This window comes from Eumetopias jubatus, unplaced genomic scaffold (genome assembly GCF_037043125.1).
Source record: "Eumetopias jubatus isolate StellerSeaLion01/CBP00866 unplaced genomic scaffold, mEumJub1_p1.0 scaffold_5, whole genome shotgun sequence".
Taxonomy (NCBI): Eukaryota; Metazoa; Chordata; class Mammalia; order Carnivora; family Otariidae; genus Eumetopias; species Eumetopias jubatus.
The window spans coordinates 125,809,295-125,835,249 of NW_028274811.1; the positions used below are offsets into that span (position 1 = coordinate 125,809,295).

The window sequence follows — 25,955 nt, forward strand, 5'->3', positions numbered from 1 at the left end:
GCAGAGGGGAGGGGCAGAGGGAGAAGCAGGCTCCCCGCGGAGCAGGGAGCCCAATGTAGGGCTCGATCCCAGGACCCCGAGATCATGACCTGAGCCAAAGACAGACACTCAACAGACTGAGCCACCCAGGTGCCCCGGGAAACACTCATTGTTATAAAAAGCTAAGGAGACCTGTATATTAATGGGGACAATAGCTTTTACAGTAGAGAAAGATGGGGTTTTATGTGTCTTTTCCCCCCTATTTTTTCTTAGGCACAGACTCTATTAAAAATATATCCCTAATTGAATCAGCTGCTGCTTTCTCTTCTAAGCCATCACCCAAATGCTTGCTGGAGAAAATTGATGTTGTAACAGGGGAAGAAGCAGAGCATAATGTATTAAAGGTCTGTATATCACACGTTGCTTTCTGGCAGCACGTATGTACATGAAGTCAAGTTTCTATAAGCAGGAACCCCTTTAAAAATAAAGGCAGAAGTACAGTTTTCATTAGGACAGAGCTGCTTCAGTAAAACTGTGAGGGGCTTCCAAAGACTAAGCCAATAGTTTGTTGTATTCATACATTAGTATGTGTAATTTTCAGGAAGATGGATTATTGGGTTTACAAGCATTCATATTAGTCTTTTAGAAAGAAGACAGCCAGGCATCCTGTCTTAAAACAACTTCAGACCTAATTTTTATACTTTTCATGCCTACTTTTATAATCAGTGCTATCATCCTATGATTGAAAATTTCTACTTACCCTGGACATTTTTAAATGATAAGATGAATAGATTTCAGTTCAAGATAAAAAAATTCTGTCTTTCTTTGAAAAGTTCTTTTATATAAGTTTTGGATTTCATATAAAGCAAGCTTTTCAGAGATGTAATATTCAGTATCATACATAGGATTTGAATGTTGAGTGGCCTATCAGCCGAGGCACATGAAATGTAATTACTATGACATAATGGTTTTTCAACAAGGTGCAGATTTCCCTTTCTCTTTCTCCATCTGCTTTTACCCCCAAATCTCTCCATTTCTCTTCTCTTCTCCCATGATTTACTGATACATTTACTATACAAGTGTGCTTCCAAGCATAACTCTCAGATCAGATTAAAACGAGGTTAAGTGAAGTAATTCCTAGGGGTGAGGCCCTGGCATGTTGTATTTTTAACGAGTCATCTGGGTGATTCCTGTACACAGTAATATTTATTCTGGTAAGCACTAAATTATAGTACGGTATTCTGTGGTACCACATCCGAGTTCTGATGCTGTATTCCTCAAAAAATTCTGAGCATGCAAATAGTTTCACTAATCCTTTACTTTCACATAAGTTACATAGCTCAAATAACATTAAATTTCATTTAAAAGTTGGTACATATATATTGTTAAGTGAAAAAGCACGATGCAGAAAGTATGGTATTCTACCATTTATAGAAAAAAAGGGACATATGTATTGGCATGTATATACATACAAATATCTCTAGAAGGATAAACAAAATATTAGCAACAGCGATCACCTGTTGCAGGGGGTAGAAATTGACAGATGCAGAAGTAGGGTTGGGAAGGACTTTCCGTTTTGTACATCTTTTTTGCTTTTTGATATTTGAACTATTCAAAAATTGCATGTTTTAAAAGTTAAATTTTTAAAGCTGGTTTACAAATCATTAACAGGTTATTCTGGTAAAGTCAGACAAAGAAAAGTGTTAACAGCATAGGAAAGGAATCACTTTGAAAAAAAATTTTATATATTTGACATTTTAAAAAATTGTCCTTTAGATCAACTGCAAGCTTTTTATATTCAACAAAACAACACAGTCCTGGATTGAAAGGGGCAGAGGAGCTTTGAGGCTGAATGACACAGCGAGCAGTGATTGTGGAACATTCCAGTCAAGACTAAGTAAGGAATCATTTTGTAAAGCAACCCACTCTTTCTCAGAGCAAAATTACCAATAGGTACACATCATTTTCTGGAGGTGTGTTATCAAAGAGTCAACACATCAGTCTGTTGAAAACAATTTTGTTTCTAATGTACTGTAGCAGCTTCCTGTTTAGAGCAGCCTCTGGTTCTGCCTCTGTCACTGACTAGTGACCTTGGACGAGGTACTTAATCTCTCCCTGCCCTAGTTACATCCGTTTCAAATGGGCAGAATAGTACTCCATGACTTATTGAGCAACTGTGAGAATTCAGTGAGATAATGCACTTAAGCACCTATTAGCAAGCCCAGCACACACCTCAACAGTAATCTCCGTATTATTTAAAGGCCGTACATAGAATGACATCATTTTTGATGAAAAAATAGTTTTTCTAAAAGAGAATATTTGCCCTGTTGTTTATTCTTGGCATTCTAAACATGACTTTTGGGTTGAGATGAAGGGTCAGTTTCCTAGGAAATAAAGGTGTGTGGTTCCTGAATCCTGCGTGTGGTTACTGACATCCAGAGTGATGGTGAGAATCTGGAGCCAATCAAACTGAAACACTCAGAAAGTTTTTGGCATCCGAAAAGATACACTGGGCATTGTTCAGAGGCCCAAACTGAAAGTGAGCCCCCTGGGCAGGGTGGGTAGGTTTACTGGTCAACACTGGGCAGTCAAAGCTGTGGAGGGAACCATTGGTAGAAGTTGGATCCATGTGTATGGATGTTTATTGAGCTTCAGATATCAAGCTCAAGAAACCAGTGAGGAATAGAACTCCCATGAAAAGAATAGGAACCGTGTCTTCAGTTCTATAACTGGCATACAGGTTTCTAAGTAACCCAACCAAGTATTATTCCCAAGGCAGGTGCTAGTTGTTTTTCTACTCTTGTTCAATGCCACTCTTTCCACTGCCTGCCAAAATTTGTGATGCATGGTGTTTACATTGCTGGGTAACCTGACTGTACATTTTATGTGGTATACCATGATCACCTTTCCACATCGGTAGTTATCTTTCTTCCCAGTTCTTAATGGGTTCACACTATTATCTTGAATAGCCATGTCATTTTTTAGCTAATTCCATTTTTTGAATGCTAAAGCCAAGTTTTCTCCATTGTAAACAATTCTTGGATAAATATTCTTCAGACCACTAGATCCTCAAAGGAGTTCTAAAATTTTAATCATTTTTTAATATTATAGTAAAAAAAATAATTCCAGCTTTTAAGCCAAAATTAGTCCTCCAACATAATAAAGCTCAATTTGAAAACCAACTTATAATCAGGCCAAATTACAATGTAATAGTGAAAATACAGTCTGAAAAACCACTGAGAGATTTACTTTGCTTTCAAAAATGGCAAATTCCCCAGAAAGTCAAGTAATCAACTGTTCTGTAGTCTTATATATTCACCTTCCCATTTTAGTTATGCGCAATCAAGGCAGCCTGAGGCTGATCCTCAATAGCAAACTCTGGGCTCAAATGGAGATTCAAAGAGCGAACCACAAAAATTTGCGAATAACAGCTACTGATTTAGAAGACTATAGCATCAAAGTGTTTTTAATTCAGGTAAGTAACAAATTACAGTGATAGAGAATTATCCTGCTCTATTTCTAGATCGCTGCAATTGCTAAATTGTTTAATTTCATTGTAACCTGCACCACTGGCAAAAAACAAAAAACAAAAAAACAAACCTCAGCCATTCATTGTGGTTGTTTACAGTTTAATATAAGACCTAAATTTTACATGAAATTTACAGATTAACACCAAAATCTATAGTAATCAATTGGTATATGTCCCAAGACATTTGGGACATAAATGTATTGATATATGTATTGATGTATGCTTCAAACCTCCACATTTTTCTTTACCATTATGTGTAATGGTATTACAAATTATGTCAACAATCTTACTAAGTTACCAAAGGGACTGTTGTCAAGACTGGCTCCTAGGAGTCCAGTGGAATACACAGCCCAGTGCCTATACTGAATGCTGAAATTCAGAAGGCTTTGAGATCACTGGAAAGGAACCAGTGAGAAATGGAAAAACACAGGGCTCATAAGTCAAAACAACCAGTCCAACAGCGCATTCCCATTCTGGACATGAGTCAGTCTCCAAGGTAACAGGATGGGAGCACAAGCTTAGCTTTTCCCGGCAGCAGGAATGCTTGACCTCAAACACAAGATCCAGGCACAAAAGAGAGAGATCTGGCAGGGATCAAACCAGAAAAAAGGTTAGGTTTCCCACATGGGCTGAGACCCAGAAGACTGGAGCAGACTGAGTACTCACGTGACTCAGGCAGAAGGTAACAGTACAAGTAAATTAGCTCCCATAGTAATGGAAATGGAAATGGAATGGAAAGTAATGGGAAAAAAAAGTTGCCAAGTGCCCAATGATGAAAAACCAAAGGTTTTATTAACTACCAGTAAGGGCACTGTTAGGTGTAAGTGATGTTGAGTATTGAGATGTTAGAGTAAGATAATGCCCAAATGTTGTTTACCATCGAGGGAGACAATCCTTGATACTCTGCCAGGCTGGATCCCCTGGCTTTGAGCAAGTAAAGCAGCCTGCCTATAGCTGATACTAAGATTGAGACCATTAGCTAAGATGAGATTCTGCTGTTCAGTATCTGACCCACGCTGGCTCCGTAAATTGTAGGATATCTGCTAGAGATAAGCCAGCTAAATGCAAATAAAAATCACCTCAAATTCCATTCCCAGGCATGGTCATTACTAACATTTTTCTTATATTTTAGCATATATATGTGTGCACACATATGTATGTATTTGATCTTCAGGTAGGTTATTTAGATTCTTTAACTTGATTTTACTCATCTGCCAAATAAAGATAATAATATACTTTATAAAGTGGTTGAATAGATTAGAATGCGAATATTTGATTATGAAGTACACATAGGTAACCTTTTCACTCATCAATGAAAATGAGTGTTTTCCTGTCATTAGTTCATTTTTTGAAAATTCTTTTAATAGGCGAAAAGAATTCTATTGTGCACCCTAATTTATTCCATTAATTCCACTTTGTTAAATAAGGTAATTTACTGTCTTTCATTATTATAAGTTCTGCAAGAAAGATGTGAGGAATTCTCTGTGTACATACATGTTAATTTTCTTGGGATAAGGTTTTGACTTGTCTTGACAAATTTCTCTTCAGAAAGACTGAGTCAATTTTCATTCTCGCCAGCATTTTCTTATGGTACTTCCTGGGAATTATCATTCTTTTAAGCATTGAGAATTTGTTATTCAAAAAATATATCATTGTGATTTTATTTTTAATTTCTTGTTCTGAATTCCTTGAACGAATATATCTGAATGAATTTGGCAAAAGGCAATATATTGACTAGTGGAAGACATTTAAATTTTAATGTTAGAAAGTCAAGGTGGCAGAGTAGTATTTATATTTCAATTACAAATACTCTTTCAATATTTATTAACTTACTAAGGAAAAATTACAGCTTTGCATATAATGTAAAAAATGAAATTAGGCAAGAGTCAACAATTATTTTCTCAACATCTACTATATAATATTTAGCACAATATGAGGAACAAAAATATTTTATTTAACTTATAGTTATTTCCCCCAAAAGCAATTAAGGGAACTTAAGAACATGCAAATGAAAAAATATAACTCGGGGCACCTGGGTGGCTCAGTCGTTAAGCGTCTGCCTTCGGCTCAGGTCATGATCCCAGGGTCCTGGGATTGAGCCCCGCGTTGGGCTCCCTGCTCGGTGGGAAGCCTGCTTCTCCCTCTCCCACTCCCCCTGCTTGTGTTCCCTCTCTCGCTGTGTCTCTCTCTGTCAAATGAATAAATAAAATCTTGAAAAAAATATATATAACTTAAGACCCTTCTCCCAAAAAGTTGGCATGTAGTTTGTTCAACCCTCATTTCTTGGCTTTGAAAAGTAAGATAGCTTTCTGGAGGGTTAGCAAGGAGAATAATTTACCTAGATTCTCTGTGAAATTGTGAAAAGATACAAAAATGTAAACCACTGCCATGTTACCTTAAAAGAGCACTGACTTTGATGACAAAGATCTGGGATGCTAGCCCAACCAATTTGCTGACTAGCTAAGCACACTCAAGCAAGTCATTATACCTGTCTGAGCCTTCATCTCCTCATCTGTAGAGGGATGTGGGAAATGAGAATATACTGAATACTTGTGCTGGGTGCTTTTGCTAATATAAGTGAAATAAATAATTCACTCATGGTTTCATTGTAAGGATTGAATAAAAAAGAGTGTAGTAACCATAATTGTTATACCAGTGTTATTGTCACCATTTTTTATATTAACAGCATCCATAAAAGCAGCATAGAAAAGTACTGAGAACAGACTTTTGATGTGTTTCTTTTTTTTTTTTTTTAAGATTTTATTTACTTATTTGTCAGAGGGAGAGAGAGAGACAGAGAGAGCACAAGCAGGGGAGAGCATCAGGCAGAAGGAGAAGCAGTCTCCCCGCTCAGGAAGGAGCCCGATGCGGGACTCAATCCCAGGACCCCGGGGTCATGACCTGAGCAGAAGGCAGACACTTAACTGACCGAGCCACCCAGGTGTTCCTTCTGATGTGTTTCTGATACAATATCATAAGGGTGGCTCTGTGGCACAATGGCCGGCACACTGAACTTCTACGATGCAATATTATAGATGGTTCTAATGGGCTCTGCTTTTTCACTGAGCTGTGAGGCTTGCATGGGACATCAAAACACAGTCATGTAAAGGAAAGGTGGTCTTTTTTTTTCATCCACCCTACAATTTTCTACAGTGTAAAACAGTGGAGGAAGGATAGTCTTCAAAGAGAAATTTTAAATCACAGAATTTCATTTCTCAGTTTAAAATGCACAAATTGGGACCTGTTATAAAATTATTCACTTTCAGATTGAATTTGCTTCAAGATGAATGGCTTTTTACTCTTTAATTTTTAGGGTTATTTATATTCTAGAATTATGCCATATAATTCCTTCCTTATTAATAGTGGAAGATTAAAAATTTCTAAAATGTGGCTATTATTAAGTAATTTATACTCCTAAGATTTTATTTATTTATTTTGAGAGAGAGAGAGAGAGAGGGCAGGGGAGGGCAGAGGGACAGAGGAAAGAGAATCTTAAGCAGACTCACCGTCAGTGCGCGGAGCCCGACATGGGGGCTCGATCTCACAACCCTGAGATCACGATCTGAGCTGAAATCAAGAGTCAGCTGCTTAACTGACTGAGCCACCCAGGTGCCCCTATTTATATTCTTAACAACTTAATTTTCCTCGTGCAGGCCAGCGCCCAAGACACAGGATGTCTGTATGCAGCAATACATCATCGGCTCATTGCACTTCGAAGCTTCGATAAACAGGAAGATGTAAATCAAGCCGAAAGCCAGTCAGAACCAAGCCTCCGACAATTAAACTGCGAAAGCTGTGATGAGGAGGAGGAGGATTTGGTCCAAGTCACGAAAAATAGATCAGGTAAATAGCTTTGCTTTTCTTAAGTCATTGGTTTAAGAAAGAAATCTTCTGCACAATTCTAATATATGAAACAGATTTTTGTAAAGTGGAACTAATCTGTTTAGAGTGGATGGGAATTAGAGTCCTAGCTCTTTGGATCAGAGGAATGGGTTTGTAAATCATTGTCTTCTATCTGTGGCCTTCATTATGATTTTGCCAAAAGTCGTCCCCATTGTGATGCCTGTATGTCATTTGCACATAAACTTAATAAAAATACCATAAAGTCTTACACTGATACACTGAAACTGACCCACTTGTTTCTCTTCACATGTTCTCATTTTCCTATTATTGGCTATAATAGAAGAAATTATAAATATATCATAAAGGTAAAAACACATTACAATGGAGCCCACCAGACAAATCTGGCTTGAAATACTGAAACTCTTATTTATCTCCTTTTTGGAATCTGACTGCTTTATTCTCAAGGACTTGAGACTTTTTGCCTAGGGCAAACAGTATTATCTTTTTTATTGTGTCCAGATTCATGAACTGAGCAAGGTTAAAGTAGAACCAGTAGTTAGCAGAGTTTCAGGTTTCAGTGCTTGTCCTGATGAGTAGATTTAAAACAAAAACCTATCATTATTTTTGGAGAGAAACATTGTCAAGAAAATAATAAGCCCAGCTCTGTTATATAAATGGTGCCAAGTATATTCAGTAATAGTTTCATTTAGGCCTGAATTCTGCTCTACAGAGAACTAAGTAACATACTTACAAAGACAGTGTGTTAGCAAGCATTCTATCAGAGTACAAGTGCAAGACTTGATGAAGTATCTTCCTTTGCCTAATACTAAAAATGTAATCAAGAAGAAAAATGCACAAAATATGCAGATCAGGATTATAAACTGCTTGACTCAGTGAGCCAGAGAACTAAGTGAATATGATTTTTCTTGTCGTTATTAAACAGATGGTTTCTTATTCTTTAAAATGTGTGAGATGTATAAATAAAATTACCTTTTATAATGTTTATATGGTCAATAATAAAATGGGGTCTATTAGAAAATGGATTGGTATCCATTAGAAATGTTAACTTGAAATAGGATTAAATGGCAAAATTCTCTCATCAACAAAAGTCGCACTTAGGAAATCTATATTTTATTATATTCCATTTTAGGAAAGAGTAATATGCAACTATCCTCATACAAAATGAGAAACAACGAAATAATGCAAAGTAAATGTCAATCATATGAACCCACCGTTCCTCTGCCATTTTTCCCTTTTCATTTAGTACTTTCTCCAGGAGGTGTGGCATATAAATGCTAAACTGTTAGGAAAGCAATAAAAAGTCTATTTTTTAAAACTTTGTTGCCCATGAATTAAGGAAGGGTTTAATTATCTGAAATGTCATGTTTAAAATTAGCAACATTTCCAAATGTTACATATAAAATGTATATTCTATATATTGCATTTCCTCACAGTAAGCATATTCATGCATATTCATGTTGAGTTGTGTTCAGTATTAAATCTAATCTGAATATAACATTTTATAATATTTTAAATTTATATCACAGATGCTTCTAGGTGGACCCACAGACAGTCGGTTGCCTGTTCATGAACGCTATCTACTATAAACGTGACAACATCTACAAAAAGATTGGTCACCTTACTGAAAATACTAAGCCATCCTACAAAATGAGAAGATCCTATTCGTTCCTTGAAGAGTTTTTATAGCAAAGGTCATGAAAGATAATTTGGTGCAATTAAGATTTTTCTCTTACATAGTCTAATAATTGCACAGTTTTACATTTTGATTATTGTGGAGAAAATCACAGAATTTAAGAAATACACGGACTTTGGAAGTTCAAAATTTATCATTTTTGAAGAAGCTAATTTAGAATAGGATTTGATAACTAATTTGGACTATTCATCACATTGGTGGATATAATAGTTCAAATAAATTGCTGGATTTCATAAATATCTAACCAAAATATTTTTTCAGTCATACATTGCCTGGTCATAAAACAAATATTTTACAAGATTTCCAGTCATTTCTTCCAAAACGCTATATCTGCATACTAACATTTCATTAGTCATGTTTCTCTTCTGGGAAATGTGTATTTTCATTTAACCTTTGGATTTACTACTACTATAAGATTATATATTCATGGTATGAATTCCTTTAAAGATAGTATTGTTCTCGGACCTATATCCATTTCACCTTGTATATGCTTGACTCCAGTTCAGCATCCAATAGTTGTTGAAGGGATGAACAAAATACATTAACTATGTAACAAAACAGTAAGTATACAAAAAGTAAAATATGTTAACTTGTTCTTTGCTTTATGTAATTAGCTTGTCATTAATATTCTAATGGGTGTAGCTGTATAGAGACCTTTTAAAAAAACCAAATATATTCATATAAACCCAAATGAATTTTTTTCTTAAATGCTGTTATTGTGGTAGACTGTACTAATTTCAACATTTGTGCAACAAAGTTTTGATGCTCTTCTTTTGAGATTTGTCTCAGAGACGCTTTATGAGTTACACAGAAAAATTAGTGCTTCTAGCCATATTTCATTTTTCAATGCAGTTTGATCGCCCCATGACTTCAAAATGACTTTTGATCATGATTCCTAAATATTCCCTTGTTAGAGGCATCTTAGTCTTCTCAGGGTGTCATAACAAAATACCACACTGTGCAGCAGTTATTTTTCACAGTTCTAGAGGCTGAGAAGTTGAAGATCAAAGGGTCAACAAAATAGGCTTATTCTGAGGCCCCTGCTCATGGTTGTAGGCTGCTGTCATTGCCTTGCATGCTCACAGGACCTCTTTGTGGGAGCACAGGCAGAGAGAGAGCAAGCTCCCTAGTGTCTCATCCCATAAGGGTGCTAATCCCATTAGACCAGGGCCCTGCCCCCTTAAACTTATCTAACCCTAATTACCCCCCAAAGCCCCATCTCCAAATTCCATCACATTGGAGGTCAGGGCTTCAACATATACATTTGGAGGAGAACATAAACATTCAGTCCATAACTAGGGAATAGGATTTATAATTCCAAAATGATTTCTGAAAATTTTTTGAACAATGACAACATATTTGGAATAATGGGTCTAACTTCACTAAATGCTACTTTGAAGAACAATATTCATTTGGATATATACATATGAATACACATTTTTTAAAGTTACATTATTTTGCTACAGTACCTTTTATAGTAATAAAAGCAATTATTTAGATAGATATATAGATTCATACATGCATACATACAGTATGTATGTATGGTTTGGCATGTGAAAGTTCAATTAATTCTTTTAGACTTTAATTTGGTTAGTATATAAATTGTTCAGAGTTTTGCTCTTTCCCTATAACTTAGTAAAAGTTAGCTACTAAGAGAGGCTTATTCATTCTAGTGACTATAGAAGAAATATAGCACCCTTCTAAATTAAGCAATGACTCAGGAAATGGAAAAGAAAAATTAATGTGAGAGAGGAATAGAGAAGAGGTAGAGAGAAGGGGGAAAAAATCAAAGAATAGCTCTAGCATAAAAGGAAGAATAAAAACAATGAGAAAACAGAAGTTTAAAGTTGGTTGGGTTTTTTAACCCCAAAAAATGCCTCTGATACAGAACACAGAGGAAAATTTTCTTTAGAGGCGAAAATAAACAGGAAGACATCTGGAGAAGAAATTAAAGAATCGGTTCTCTTTTCCTATGAGATCTTAGCTGATACGGGAACACTGTGATTGCACTAAATTGTTAAAGTAAAGCAGAGAACAGAGATCTTTATCTTCCTGACATGTTCATTCTTGTGCTCACTTTAGGGTGGAGATAAAGCAATATTTCTCAATGCCTTAAATATTTTAATATCATTTGAATTCATTCATTCTTTCTTTGATTTTCTTTGTACTTCTCTTCATATACCAAGCAAAAAAAACTAGACTACTTCAATTACTTATCTACACATTAATGTCAGTGCAACAGAATAAAAAATAGAATATCAGGAAGGCAGAGAGAAAAAGTGAAAATTTCTGGATTATGACATGGTTACCAATGCAGGAACAGGATATTTAGCTTATGACTTTCAAACCATTTTCTATCCACTCTACTATTCCTTCTTACAATTTTTATGCAAATATTTAGTAATATTTAGGAGGGGATAATAGAAGTTGAAACATAGTTTCTCTTTGTCATATATCTTGATCTAATCATCTTTTTGGCTTTTCTACATATGTTGACCTTTCTGTAAGGTGAAGAGATCATCATACAATGATAATCATTTTCATAAGTTATTAGGTAGATGATTTCAAAGCATACAAATTAGATTTTGATAGAAGCTGCTTTTTGTCAGTGTGCCTGGGTGGCTCAGGCATTAAGCGTCTGCCTTTGGCTCAGGTCATGATCCCAGGGTCCTGGGATCGAGCCTCGCATCAGCAAGCCTGCTTCACCCTCTCCTACTACCCCCTGCTTGTGTTCCCTCTTTCACTGTGTCTCTCTCTGTCAAATAAATAAATAAAATCTTTCAAGAAAAAAGGAGCTGCTTTTGTCACAATTTACTTAAATATTTCCCAAATATCTAGATATATATTTAATGTATCTAATTATATATCTTATACTCAAGTAACCTTAACATTCTTCTCTTTCAACAAGACTTTAGACTCTACCAAGTTATTCAGCTTAATTATGGACCATCAGAATATTCTCTCGTAAAATACTATTTTACATCCATTACTGTCAAAGCCAGGAATCCTTAGACCTCAAGGATTAATACCTTATACAAGTCTTGGAATATGTGGATGTCATTTAAAAAAAGGGGTGTGTGTATCTTTCATAGAGTCAGAATGTACATGAAATGGGTTGGAAGGATACATCTTAACCTTTGTAAATCCTCAAGTTATGAATATCACAATGATATATAATTTTTCCCATAAAACGTTGAGAACAAATAAGCTTGAGATGTAGTTACCAGGTGGTTGGGTAAGCTCACTCACTAGAAAAGTATATCAGCCCTGCCAGAGATGGGGTTTGAGTTTTTGAAACTCAGTAACATTACAGATTATTTTAGTAGTTTGAGGGTTTTGAAATTCATATTAAATCCATGAATGCAAGCACTTCTGTTTGTTTTGCAACGGATAAATCACACCCACAGTACTGCATGATTTTTGACATCAGACTCGGGAGTGAACAAACTGGAATACATGAACACATTTAAAGTTTCTAAGAGGATACTTGCAAACTGTGGCATTGGAGAAGCTATTGAAATAACTGGCAAATGTGTAGCCTAATAAAGATTTGATGTAATAGTTTTCAAACAATTGGAAGTTTGCCAAAACTTAATTTCTGTGAAGCTAGTGGCTATAAAAGACTATTTCAGTGAAATTACCTTAAATTGTATCTTTTTAATTTCTAATAAGGTTGAGTATCTTTCAGGTATTTATTCTCTGCTTGTTTCTTCTAAGAAATTCCTGTCAAAGCTAAGCATGCCATTTTCCCATTTTAGTGGCTTCTTAGCATATACAGGATAAAATCCAAGCTCCTAAGCATGACACTTTCCATGTCTTTCCCCTGTCTGCCTCCCTAGCCTCACTTCCCACTGTGGCCTGCCTCCCTCTAAATTCTCTAGCAATTCAGAACTGCTATTTCATTGCTCCATACTTTTGCTCATGCTGTTTTCTCTGTGGAAATCCTTAGGATAACAAGGTGTTGGAAGGGTGAGAAGAGAAAGGATCTTGAGGATGTTCAAGTTATACACGAGTAACTCACACCCCACAGAAGTTAAGAGATGTGCTTAAATTTCCATTGCAAGTCACTACTAGCACCTGCTGTGAGGCAAAGTTCCTGACCAGAAGGGATCAGTGACCTACTAAAAGTAGACATCAGCCTTCATTGTGTTATTTCCTATTCTAATATACTCTCTGGCCCACAGTAGGGACTCCATAAATATTCAGTGAACCCATGAATGAATGTTGGTGGTGGTGGATAGCTAAAAAGGAAGAGTCCGGATTCAGGATCAATTTGGGCTTTGAAAGAACCTTGGTATCACTCTAGTTCAACATCCTCATTTTATAGATGAGGAATCCACGGCCCAGAAAGCTGAAGTGACCTGCCGGAAGTCCACAGGCTAGTTATTGATAACGCTACGACTATAAAGAAGCAAAGAGGGCACCCAAGCAAATGGATGTAAGGAGCAGGAAGGATGAACAGTAGGACGTGGATTGCCATTTGATTCTCCCCTTGTAAAAGGAGCGTTTTCTCCTACTTCCATTACTACTAAGTCAACCCAGGGCCATGTGTAACTGCTCCAACAGCACCAAGTCTCCTTCCTCCTCTTGCCTCCCAATCCACTCAACAGTCCCAAGACAGATAAAGTCATTATTGTTTTCAGGACTCACTTCTTTCCAGTTAAGAGCCTTCAAAAGGCTAACTACTGCTTATAGAATGAAGTCCAAATTACTAACATTCTTACCTTTCTCTATTGACCTATCTACTTTTTCCATCTTACCTCCCCATCTAGAAATGCTCCACTTGGCCAGATTCCTCTACCCATTATCCTCTGATTTCCTCAAAGGCTACCCGTCTTTCTCTCCCTGGTATGATAGATTTTTGGTTGTCCGCAGGGGCTATAACTTGTGCAGTCCCACAAGGCACCATGTTTAGATGGGCCAGGCACTCGGCTTACTGCTGTCCTGCAATTCTTAATACTTTCTGAGCAAGAAGCTCTGAATTTTCATTTTGCTCTAGGCCACGCAAACTGTGCAGATGGTCCTTGGTCAGTCTCCTTGGCCCCCAGCCCAGCGTTGGTCATATCGGCCATCCGACTAGATTTGGTTGAATGAAAGAGTAAAGAATCTAGTCTTGTGCGCAATAATGAAAGGGTCTAGCTTTATACGAGCCGATAAAGTGCAATAATGAAACCCAAGCGAGGAAGTGCCCAGAGGCACCTGCTCTCCCGCCTGGGCACTCGAAACCCCACCCGTCGCCCCCGCTGCCCCCGCGCCGCTTCAGACCGGTTCTAGCTGGATTCCTAAGGCAGCTCAATCGCCAAATAGAATTCCAGCCCTTCCTCCGGCCGCAGCCAATCCCCACAGCTCATCGGGCTCCGATACCGCTGCTGGCTCTGATTGGCCCACAGAGTTGGGGGCGGGCGGGTGGGTTTGGTGCCCACCCAGGGAAGGGGGTGGAGCAGGAGGTGGGCCCCCGGGGCGGCGAAGCGGCCACTGCGCAGGCGTGGATGGAAACGGCTACACAAACAAGCAAAACCCACCACCCTGAGGCCTCCGGCTCTTCCCCGCCCACCTTTCCCGGGCTGCGGCTCTCCAGCTTCCCAGTCGCCCGGCTTTCTCCGCCCCCGTCAACGTCTGGGCACGTCCCCCTCGCGGCGCGGGCCACGCACGGCGGTGCACTTAACCTCTCCCGGTCCGGCGCGGAGTTAGAGGCCCGGGCGGCGCGGGTGGTGCGCACTGCTGGTGGCGGGGAGCCGAGGCGGGAGCTCGGGCCTGCAGCCCCCGCCGGGCGGAGGATGACTTGCTACCGAGGCTTCCTGCTGGGCAGCTGTCGGCGTGTGGCGGGCGGCCGAGCGGCGGTGCTGAGGGGGCCGGGCGCGGGAGGCCCCGCCGCGCGGCCGCGGCTCTGCGGTGACGGCGGCGGCCGGCGGCACCTGGGGCAGGGTCAGCCGCGCGAGCTGGCGGGCTGTGGCAGCCGCCCCGACGGCGGCTTCCGCCCGTCGCGGGTGGTGGTGGTGGCCAAAACCACCCGGTACGAGTTCGAGCAGCAGCGGTACCGTTACGCGGAGCTCTCCGAGGAGGACCTGAAGCAGCTGGTGGGTCCCGGCGGCACCCCCCTCCCGCCCTGTTGTGTGTGGGCTCGGCCCCCGTTCACTCCCAGGCTCGGCAGCGGCTTTGTGGTGTGGCGAGAGCTCTCAAAAAGGGGACCACCCTTTTTCCCCGGCGCCCTAGATGCCCTGCCTTCCCAGCTCGATGCTCTCCACTCCCTCTGGCTTCGCGCGTAGACCCCCCCCCCCCCGCCCTCTGTGTGTGTCGAGAGAGAGAGGGAGAGGGTCACTGTTATTGCAGAGACCCCCCAAGACGGGGGAGGAAGACTTGGATGGGGGTACAGGAGCTCCCAGTGGGAAGGGTTTAGGGATTCATTTGTGCCCTCGCCAGCACCACCCCCTATTCTCCCATTTGGGAATAGCAACAGCCCCGAGAAAGGTGGGCGGGTGGCTGAGGTCTGGACGCTCTGGAAAGAGCTCCCCAAGCCTTCCCCAAGATGGGGCCCCGGGGCGTCGCTGCGGGGAGGTGGAAGAGAGGGCTAAGGTACCGCGGACACACCCCCTTTTACTCTGCAGGACTGTCAGGCCTGGGATACTCCGGAAAGCCGGTCTGGGTGAACCTTTTCCGTGATGGAACGTGGTCGTCAGACAAGGTTCTAGCAGTTTTGTTTTAAAAGCACACGTGTTTTGAGTTCAGGGGATAGCGAGGGAGAAAATCTGAATTTGAGTATATGTTATTAAGTAGAAAGAGCAAGATAGAGGGCAGGTAAACTTGGTAATTATGAAATAAAAAGCCTACGTCCATAACATATTATTTCCACAATAGACTCTATTTAGTACAGATATTAATATCTTTCCATAAGTATATAAATCCATCTGAGAAAAAAACCCGAATATCTCTCTTCCCTCTCCTTTTGAGACTTCTGATCCCATGCTCCCTGCCCACCAACTTTAGGAAGAGGAGAGTGAAGATGCTACCATGAACAATACGGAACTCTCTCATTGTTGATACTGTGCACCAAAAAGCTTTGGAATTACATGCCTGTAACCAAATCTTGTAGGATTCTGTACAGGAGTAGACAGCCTGTTTTAAACTTCTGGTATGGTTTGTATTATTCAGATTTGTTTGTAATGTTTTGTACAGGTATCAAAATCAAGTTGTAAATCATGTCCGCATAAGTACTGAATCTGTTACTAGCATTAAACTCTTTTTTTTTTTTTTTTTTAATTTATTTGACAGAGAGGTACAGCCAGAGAGCACAAGCAGAGGGAATGGCAGAGGGAGAGGGAGAAGCAGGCTCTGCACTGAGCAGGGAGCCTGATGCGGGGGCTCCATCCCAGGCCCCTGGGATCATGACCTGAGCCGAAGGGAGTTGAGCCTTTAACCATCTGAGCCACCCCAGAGCCCCAGCATTAAACTTCTTGATTCTTTAACGAGTTAATTGAGGGCCCCTGCTTTCGTTAGATGGAAGTGCTAGGTACGGGTTTGTTTCCTCTCCTTTCCTTTAGTGTTTGAAGACGTAGCAATTTATAGAAAACAGTTGTGTCATTTAATAAGAGTAAATCAATCAGTTTGAGTAGGAAATTGGAGTAGTTTTGTCAGTCGTTTTGTCAGTGTCAGTGAATTTGGGGGTGAGGCAGGGAATAATAATGTCAGAAGCAAGCACATTGTTTCTGTGTTGGGAAAGAGGTGTGTTCCTTGGATTGTACTCAATTTTGCAAGATCTTTTTAGAAATTGTCAAATATATGTATAAATATGTTCTTTATACAGTTTTATGAAAACCCTCTCACAACAGTTTAAAGTAGTACACTCTGTTGGCCTATTTGGAGTGTGGGATTGGGGGTTAGGGTCTTGGGGTCCTAGGCCCAATTCTGTGTGGTTAACTTCCTAGGGGTCTTTTAACATCTGTGGACCTCATGTGTGACAATGATACCTTTTTGTTGTACTGTCAGGTTTTCAAACTTTTGCCTAGTTTAGTATGTGAAATAGTGTTGGACTAGATAGCCTCCAAGGCCTTTTTTAGTGCCGGCGTTTTGAAACCTTGGATAACTTTTCCAAGGCCTCAAGAAAATGTGTGCGCTGTGCATTAGATTAACTCTGGGACCTCTGAACTAGGTTGCCACTAACCAAAATTTTTAAAATGTATGCAAATCAGTAAGTCTTTAGAAATTGAACTACCTAGTGTACCCGCTCTGAGTATCTAAAAAGAATCTCTAATAGGTAAATATTTGTCTTTGGCTAGGTAATGCTGTTTGGGATAAGAAAACTTTGAGTTAAAACTTCTGTACTATAGAACACATGGTTTTGTAATTGCAAGGCAGTGAAACAGTTGTCATTTCAATTACATTTTATTGCATTAGCTCCTTACTGATTTTTGTTTTACCATTTATATTAAAGCCAGTATTCAGAATGGAATAGCATTAGGTAGAGTCCAAGCCAAAGAATACTGAGCTGTGTAAAGTTGTTTTAAAATGGGATTCTGTGGTAGGACTGATAAGCTGGTTAATATTGTTTGCTCTATTGCTGGGGTAAAAGATTCTAAGATATATGAATCATGTGAACTGGGAATAAAAGAAAGTGGCCATGTGCTTACTTTGTGTCTTTGGCACCGTACCTCTTGTGTCTATAGTGTCATGGTAACCTGAAGTTTTAGATCAGAGGCTTCTTTTTTGTTGTGGAGGTGGTGGTTTTCTTTCAGAATAGATCTCTGTTAGGTTATTTGTTAAAATGCAAATAGAAGATGAAGGATGGAGTGTCAGTGTAATTTATACCCTCAACCCTCATGGTTTTCTCACTTTGTAGAAACTTAAACAAATGGAAGAAATATTTCTTAGTTGTTAAAGCATGTACAGAGTAGGTTTCTATCTTTCAAAGTCAGTCAAAGTCTGACTTCCAATGACTCTTTCATATTGGTTGCATTGCTTTATTTTTAAATCTTGCAGTGATGTTTCCTGTGAATTTCTAGGAAGGTACCTTCGTAGGTACCTTACCTCTACTGGCTCATTACCTTGCAAGGGCTAATTAAACTGTTATTACGATTTACCTACATCATAAGAGATGCAGCTGTTGGCAGATGTGGGATTTTTATTAATAGGGCCCATGGCACTCAACAAATCAGATCTTTAGGTGAATCAAAGCTGATTGGAAGTGGTTTTGACATTGTAAACATGCCTTATTGGACAAAGAGTAGGTTTTATTTAAAAATAGTATATACCAATTAAGACATGAACTGTTTCCATTCTTCTCTCCCTCCACCCCAACCCCAGAAGCAACCTTCTTTAGTGGTTGCCATTTTTAGTTTTTTTTTATTATCTTTATAATGGGATAGAATAATTTCATTTAGCAGTCCCTCTATTACTGGATTAAATTATTCCTAGTTATTGCCTTCTTAGCATATTTTGGAGATGTAGCACCTTGAATTTTGTTTCCCTCACGTTGTATCCTGAAAATGATGGTGTAGCTTAGGTTATAGTTCTTGGACAGATACTTTTGCCACTGGTGGGCAGTGAGTGTAGTGTTTATGAGTATTTATCAAATTAATATCTGGAGTACTTCCAGGGCCTTCTAACAGAATCTCACTCCTTTCAAATCTTTCAGATACAGGCACCAGAGTGGTCTATCTAAAGTGAACATCTGGCCATTTTATTCCTCCGCTTAGAACTTCTCAAAAGCGCCCTCCCCATAACCTGTAGAATCACCTAGAAAATTTTTTAAAATGAGGATGCCTAAACCTTAGCACCCCAAGATTCTGATTCAGTTTGGAGACTCCAGGTTCTGCCTTTCTGAACCACACCCTTAAGTTTGCTATCTCTGTCCAGAGATCTGCATTTTTAACAAGCTCTCTAGGTTTACAGGTGGTCCCCAGATCACACTTTGAGAAACACTGCTGTATGGGAACCTTTATGATCCTTACTTAGTATGCCAAACAAGGCCCTTCGTGAACTGGCTCCTGTCTACCTCTTGAGCTTCATTTCTGATCAATTTTTGTCTTGAGCTTCATTTTCCATTAATTCCAGACTGCTTTTATTTTCGTTAAGTGGTGTGCTGATTTACTTTTATTTATTTACTTTTAGTAAATAGTAGTGCATTTAAAATGGTTCAAAATGTAAAAGATACAGAAGGGTGTGCAATGAAAAGTCTTTCTCTTAATCTTGTCACTGGGCACACAGTTTTTGTCCCTGGAAGTAGCCAGTGTTAGCAGTTTCTTGTTTTTCCTTCCAGAAATAATCTATACATACAAATCAGCCCAGTGAAATATTTTTCTTTGTTCCATCCCTTTTTACTTAGTGATAACATACTGTTTAAGCTATTCTGCACCTTGTTCTTTCTTTAAAATAGTATGTATAGTATTCCATTGTGTGCGTGTCTTAATTTATTAAAAGTCTATAATGAATAACAGTTGTGTTAATTTATTTGTGTATGAATCAAGCTTGAAGATAAATACCTAAAGGTAGAATTGCTGAGTCAAAAGGCATGTGCATTTGAATTGCTTCCCTTAGAGGCTGTACCAATGTATATCTTCACCAGCAGTGGATGACAGGTGCTCCCCGCCCCCATAAGCAATTTATCACATTTTGCGGTCTTACCAAGCTGGTAGGTGAAAAATGGTATTTAAGGATGGTTTGATTTGCGTCTGCGGCCCCTCCTTCCTCTAGCCAATTCCTAGCTTGCCTTTGAGGTCAAGCTCCAAACCTTACTTCCACAGGGAGCCTTCCTTGGTAACCTTGCTGTGCCCCTCTCTGGCTATCAGGGTTGTGTGAGGTGTTCTACATTGTATCTTCCTAATAATTAACATATTTGAGCTTTCCACCTTGGAGTATAATCTGATTATTTTCTTCTCTAGACTTGAGGGCAAGGACCTCATCTTATTCATCATCCTCTCTACCTTCCCATCGCTGCCGAAAAGATTTCTGACTTTTAAAAATCAGTTTTAGTTCTTTTCTCCTGGAGGCTTCCAGTCCAGAGCCTTATTTCCAGCTATCATTCTTCCAAAAGATTTTAGCCGTTGAAAGCTTAAGGTTGAGGTTACCAACATGAGTTCCCCAAGAGTTTCATGGTTAAATATGTTTGAGAAACATAAACCTAAACAAAACAGGATTTTTATTTGACCGTGGGATTTGTTGGGGGGGAAGCAGAAAAACATGTTAAATTTTGTGGAATACAACTTGGAAAATAGAGGCTTATGGTATACTCCCTTCCATAAATATTTGCAGTTAAATAGACTCCTGAAGATGTAAAAGGGTTGAATATTACAGTAGCTGAAATTCTACCATTAACATAATCATTGACCAATGTGCTTTAGAGCCCTGATTTTCGCCCTTCAGGATTACCTGGGGGAGTTTTAGAAATTATATATATGTGGCCCACCATGAGATTGTAAATAACAGAATTTCTTACTGTGATCACTTTTGCTATATTTTTAATTACATGAATTATGTTTTGAGTAAAGTATTGGTGCACATTAATATCTTCTCAGCTGGTAAAGTGTAAGTTAACTTTATTTTTCACTGTCAGTAATCTTTGTTAATATGTAACAGAAATGTGTATTTCAGAATATCAGCAAGTGTGTGGGTTATTTGTTGCCTTAGGAAAGTTCATTGTATACGATGTGGATTGTGCAGGAAATGTGATCAACCTCTCTGTAAGACGTTTGCATTCAAGGAGAGGTTAGCTGATTGGCTCTCCTTCCTAACTGAAAGTTGGTAGAATTAGGGCATAGGAACAGAATAGTTCTTGGCCTGTGTAACTTAATAATTAAAATTGAGCCTTAGTGCCCTAATGAGTATTTACAGTTCTCAAGCAGGAGTGAAAGATACAGCTAATGTAGGAATGTTAGGAGTCTGTGGTGGGCAAGTCCTGGATTAAGAGCAGGAGATAGGAGTTTTGATCCTGGCACCAGTCTATTAGCTTTATAAACTTGAGCAAGTAACCTAACCTCTATTTATCAGCCTGTGACTTTGAAATAGATATAATAATGTCTGCTTTTCCTTGCTTACATGATTTTTAGCTTTACATAATTTTTAATCTATAATTTACATGATTTAAAGCAGCAAATTCTAATTTTTCAGCTACAATAATGATCATTATGTAAATGACACTATTATTTATTAAATTATGTACCTAAAATGGTACTGCTTTGGTTACTTCAAAATAGGTTCCTTTATAAAATAGATCGCTAAAGGAACTGAAGATTTGTTGAATTTAAGTCTTGCTTATGTAGTTTTTATTGTTTTTAAGCCAATCTCTTGGAGGAAAGTGACAGTTCTGAATTTTTTTTTTTTACTTTCTTTTAAGAAGTATTTTTGTAGTGGAGAAAATAATAACTCTGATCTTTAAAAATACAAGCATACAGTGTCACTGTTGCCAACATTCGTGAACTTTGTTGGTTAACTTAATTTGTTTAAAGTGTCACTTTTGAATATTTATTCGTCAACCTATTCTTTGAGCTCTTGCTAAGTGGGCATCCTGCTAGGTTCTGGGGAACCACAAGTGAATAAAAAGTTCCCAAATGTTTGGGGGAAAATATATTAAGTTGTGTTACGACTGTTTATAAGTGGTCCATGGGAATACAGAGAAGGGAGAGAATAATTTGGGGAAGGGCAAGAAGGAAGGGGGAAAAGAAGACCTTTGAATTTTTTCAACTTTTAATTAGACTTTCTAGTGATCTTTTTAAAGTTTAGATTTTCAGTTATGAAATATTTTTACCACATAGAAAACTTTCAGAATAGACATCTATATCTCCCAACTGCTGAGCCTTAACAGATATTAATATTTTGCCACATTTGCTTGACATATTTTTAAAGGAATTGTTATAACTAAAGCCCTATCCTTCCACCTTTTCTCCCTCCCTGTGTCCCTAGAGGTAACCACTAGCCTGCAGCTATTATAGACTGTGTGTGTGTATATATTTATATATATATATATATATATATATACTCTTTTTCATGCTTATGTTTTACATTAATATGACCATGTCCATAAAAAGTATACTGTCGTTTTGTGTGTCTTAAAAATGTTACATCAGTTATATATTCATTAGATTGTGCTCCTGTTCTTTAGAAACTTGCTTTCCTTACTGTTGGTTTTGAAACTTATTTGATATGTGTTAATTCACTAAGTGCTGTCTAGTATTACACTGTTTGGATAATTAGGTTGTTTCCAGTTTTTTTATTAAAAAATGCAATTAGAAGTACAAATAATATTTCCATAAGCATTGAACAGCTCCCTGATTCCCCATGTTCTCATTGGCACTTGGTGTAGACACTTATATTTTTGCCATTGTAATGAGCGTGAAATCATATCTTTTAAGTTCAGGATATTTTAATTAAATATTAAAGAATAAGGAAGAATTTATATGTGAATGGGAGAGAATAGTACTCGCAAGACGGGGAAGTTAATCTTTTTGCCAACAAAAAGAACTTAAATGTTTTTGACTGTAATCCACAGAAAAATTTTACATCATGACTAAGTACATATACTCATTTGAAATAAAAGATAACATGAAACAGTTGAGCCAGTTAACATGTAGTAGAGTTTCTTTTTTTCTTTAAGATTTTATTTATTTATTTGACAGAGAGATCACAAGTAGGCAGGCAAAGGGAGGGAGAAGCACGCCCCCTTGCTGAACCAGGAGCCTGATGCGGGACTCGATCCCACGATGCTGGGATCATGACCTGAGCCAAAGGCAGACGCTTAACCGACTGAGCCACCCAAGTGCCCTGAGTTTATTTTTTTCTTAATAATAATGTGGGTTGTGATCAATAAATTGATGTGACAACCATTTTAAGGGCAGTTTGGCAATCATTGCTTCAAGAATAGGTAGGTAGAAGCTAAATGGGGTAAGGCTGTACCTTATAAAGGTATTAAATGTCATGTGCAGGAGTTGGCTTTATGTCCTAGTAATTTTCAGTCTTTTTTTAGCAGGAGATTACAACTGTCAGTCCTACTGTCTTTCCCCATAAGAGTGGAGTGGAGGAGGGTCAATTTTTCTGAGACTTTAGCATTCTGGGACTAGTATGAAAGCAGGCTTCTGGTGGTGGTGGTTAGGTTGGCAAAATGGGAAATAAATACTGAATGGAGTAGTTAGCAGTCCTGGAAGCAGGCTATTGCATGAGACCAGATAAGAGTTGATGTTGTCCAGAAGTCAAGCGGTGGCAGCATGAATGTGGAGGACAGATTGGAGAAGCAGTTTACAGGTATATTTATTGTACTTTGCCACTGACTGGCAATGGAGATTGAGTGTGAGGGAAGAATTAAAGGGGACATCTGGGTTTATTTTGTTGATTATATAAGTATTGTTAACTGATATATGGGACTGAGATGAGAAGAGCAAATTTGAAGGAGGAATATGTCATCGGATTTGGATGGTTTTGGGGAGAGGTACTTGATCTACCAGTGGGGGGATTTAATGTAGGCCTTTGAAAATTTGAGCTTATAGCTCAAGAGAATGGCATGAGCTGACAGTATATATTTCATAGTTACTGGGGCGTACTTGGGAGATCAAGTCCCTAGAGTGGGGAGGTAACTCAAGGAAAATGAAGTGGGAACAGATAATAAAGTTAAAGATGGAACCTTGAGCAACCCCAACATATGAAGGAGTAGGTAAAAAGAATAAAAAGAGGAATGCAAGAAATAGAAAGAGAATGATGGAGAAAGTAGAGGTAAGCACCTGGGATAAGGGAGAGTGAAACTGAAATGATCCAGGATAAATGCCAAATATAGCTAAAGGAATACTTAGGCTTCAGTGTACCAGGCCTAATCATGCTAGGTGGAATAGTTTACTTTCTAGCTGTTGACGAGGTGTTACTAATCATTTTAAGGCAATTCTGAATTAACACTCGTACCATTTAGATAAGCGGGTATGCTTTTAAGAGTGCTTAAATTATGCCTCGTGAGTTTATGTACCAAATTGTCATTGTCTCAGAAAGTTTGTGCATTTGTTATGTGTTAAATTTAAAAAGACCTATTTCCTTCCTTTATTGAGCTTTCATGTGAATTAGTACATAGAATGCAAAGTAGTAACATTCAACTGACTAGTAAAACAAGTCTTAAAAATTTGTATTTCTAATAAACTCAGTTTTGGTCAAGTAAAAATATCTATGATATTTTAATAAAAGTGGTTGGATCATATAGGAAATAGCCTAACTATCACATCTAACCTTAAGGTAGGCAAATTTTTGTTGGTTCAGAATCCTCCCTTATTCCTTTCATGCTTTGTTGTATCTTAACTTTGAAGCTACCTGGGGAGAAGTGATGTTGGCTTTTGTAAATTTTGTAGGAGAAACTCTTGTTGTTTGAATGAAACTCTTTTTTGCTCTTTCACTGAAATGTGTCAGACTATAGATTCACATTGCTTTTTCCAAGTATTCTGGTGAATAATCTTTCTTTCTGTATAATATATATATTCTGTAATATATATATATATATAATTTTCCAGGTATTCTGGTGAATAATCATTTTTTTTAATGCACATCAACGGTATTTTTTTGGGGAAAAATGTTAAAACTTTGTTGCTAATACTGGTGGTGTAGCATTGCAGAATTGAGAATGTGTTTTAAATTTCAGGAATTTCTCTAACCTCTTCATTGTAAGACATGACGAATGTGTTTGTGTTTTTGATTAAAGTATGGTTTTAAATTTTTGAGGTCTTGTTATTTTCAGAGGGATAGCTAGAAATTCTTACGTCTTTGAATATAAAAGAAAATTTTAAAAACTGTACAGCCAGTTGAATAGTGATTTAAGACTTTCTAATTGATGCTTTTACTAAGTGATTTTATAAAATGCCTTATCTTGTATTTGCCTAGTTTAGCCAGTCCATGTTAATGAAGCTTATTAGCCCAGCCATCTAGGTCTTTAAAGAAAGTAATTAATATAAGAACTTGTATTCTCTAAATAAATGTATTGAACATGAGTTATAAGAGAATTAGTTCACAAGAAGCAATTTAAGTGGGAATAGAATTTATGAAATGACATTTCTGCCCCAATATATTAAGTATTCTGATGCTAAGTGAATTTTGTATTTAGGTTTGGAAATTTAGGAATTTTAGTGTTGCTAGCAAAACTTATTAAAATCATGGAAAACTTGGAAGTTTTTTGTTAGTGCTCCAAAATTATTTTCTCCACAAATTCAAACCCCCTTCACCATCTCAAAGCAGTTTCCTAACCCTCAACTGCTGAGTAATCTTAATTTTCTGCAGTTTGCTGAGAGCCAGGAAGTGAGCACAAAAGCTTCTGAACCACTAGACTAGAATTTACAGTTATCATACATAAAGATTTATGTCGTGTATTCCTGGGTACATGTTCTATATTGTCCAAACCAAAAATTAGAACATAAGATAAAAATCTGGGCAGGAAATTGAGGACCAGCTACCCTTAAGTTTTATTTATAGCCGGTTAGAAGCAGTACATTTGATGAAACTATTCTAATAGACTTCTTATACATTTGAGTTGGTTCTCATTGTCCTTGGCAGTTTTCAGTGCCCCATTAAATACATTTGATTGAGCTCAACTAATGTTTAAACTAATACAGTAGTAGGCACTCAAATATTTGAATGAATGAATTTAATTTTTTAGAGCTCAATTTCTAGCTACATATTCACTCTGGAAATGGGCTTATGAGAGGTAATTACTGTAACAGAATAATATACCACAGTAACTAATCTGTTAGAAAAGTCAGGAGTTTGATACTGAGTATTTTAGTTTGAGATTCCTGTTAGATATCCAGAGAAAGATGTCAGATACACTGGTGGATACATTTTATTTGGAGCCCTGAAGAGAGGCTAGGGTCAGCAGTTGGGAGTCCTCTGCATACAGCTCTCGCACGGAAAGCCTTGAAGCTAGAGATCCCCAGGGAGAGAGTA

General features: G+C 38.2%; 2 protein-coding genes across 2 annotated transcripts in view; both read left to right on the top strand.

Annotated features, from left to right (window-relative positions):
- The window catches only part of RANBP3L (RAN binding protein 3 like), a 33,015-nt gene extending 23,806 nt beyond the window's left edge, over nucleotides 1-9,209 (top strand). Inside the window, exons 11-15 of the mRNA XM_088023192.1 lie at nucleotides 253-383; nucleotides 1,756-1,876; nucleotides 3,312-3,454; nucleotides 7,162-7,351; nucleotides 8,899-9,209. Of these exons, the coding sequence (XP_087879318.1) occupies nucleotides 253-383; nucleotides 1,756-1,876; nucleotides 3,312-3,454; nucleotides 7,162-7,351; nucleotides 8,899-8,942 (629 nt within the window). The 3' untranslated portion in view covers nucleotides 8,943-9,209. The remainder of the gene's footprint in view (nucleotides 1-252; nucleotides 384-1,755; nucleotides 1,877-3,311; nucleotides 3,455-7,161; nucleotides 7,352-8,898) is intronic.
- A 5,333-nt stretch (nucleotides 9,210-14,542) lies between these two features.
- The window catches only part of NADK2 (NAD kinase 2, mitochondrial), a 39,973-nt gene continuing 28,560 nt past the window's right edge, over nucleotides 14,543-25,955 (top strand). Inside the window, exon 1 of the mRNA XM_028097944.2 lies at nucleotides 14,543-15,142. Coding sequence (XP_027953745.2) covers nucleotides 14,555-15,142 — 588 coding nt within the window. The 5' untranslated portion in view covers nucleotides 14,543-14,554. The remainder of the gene's footprint in view (nucleotides 15,143-25,955) is intronic.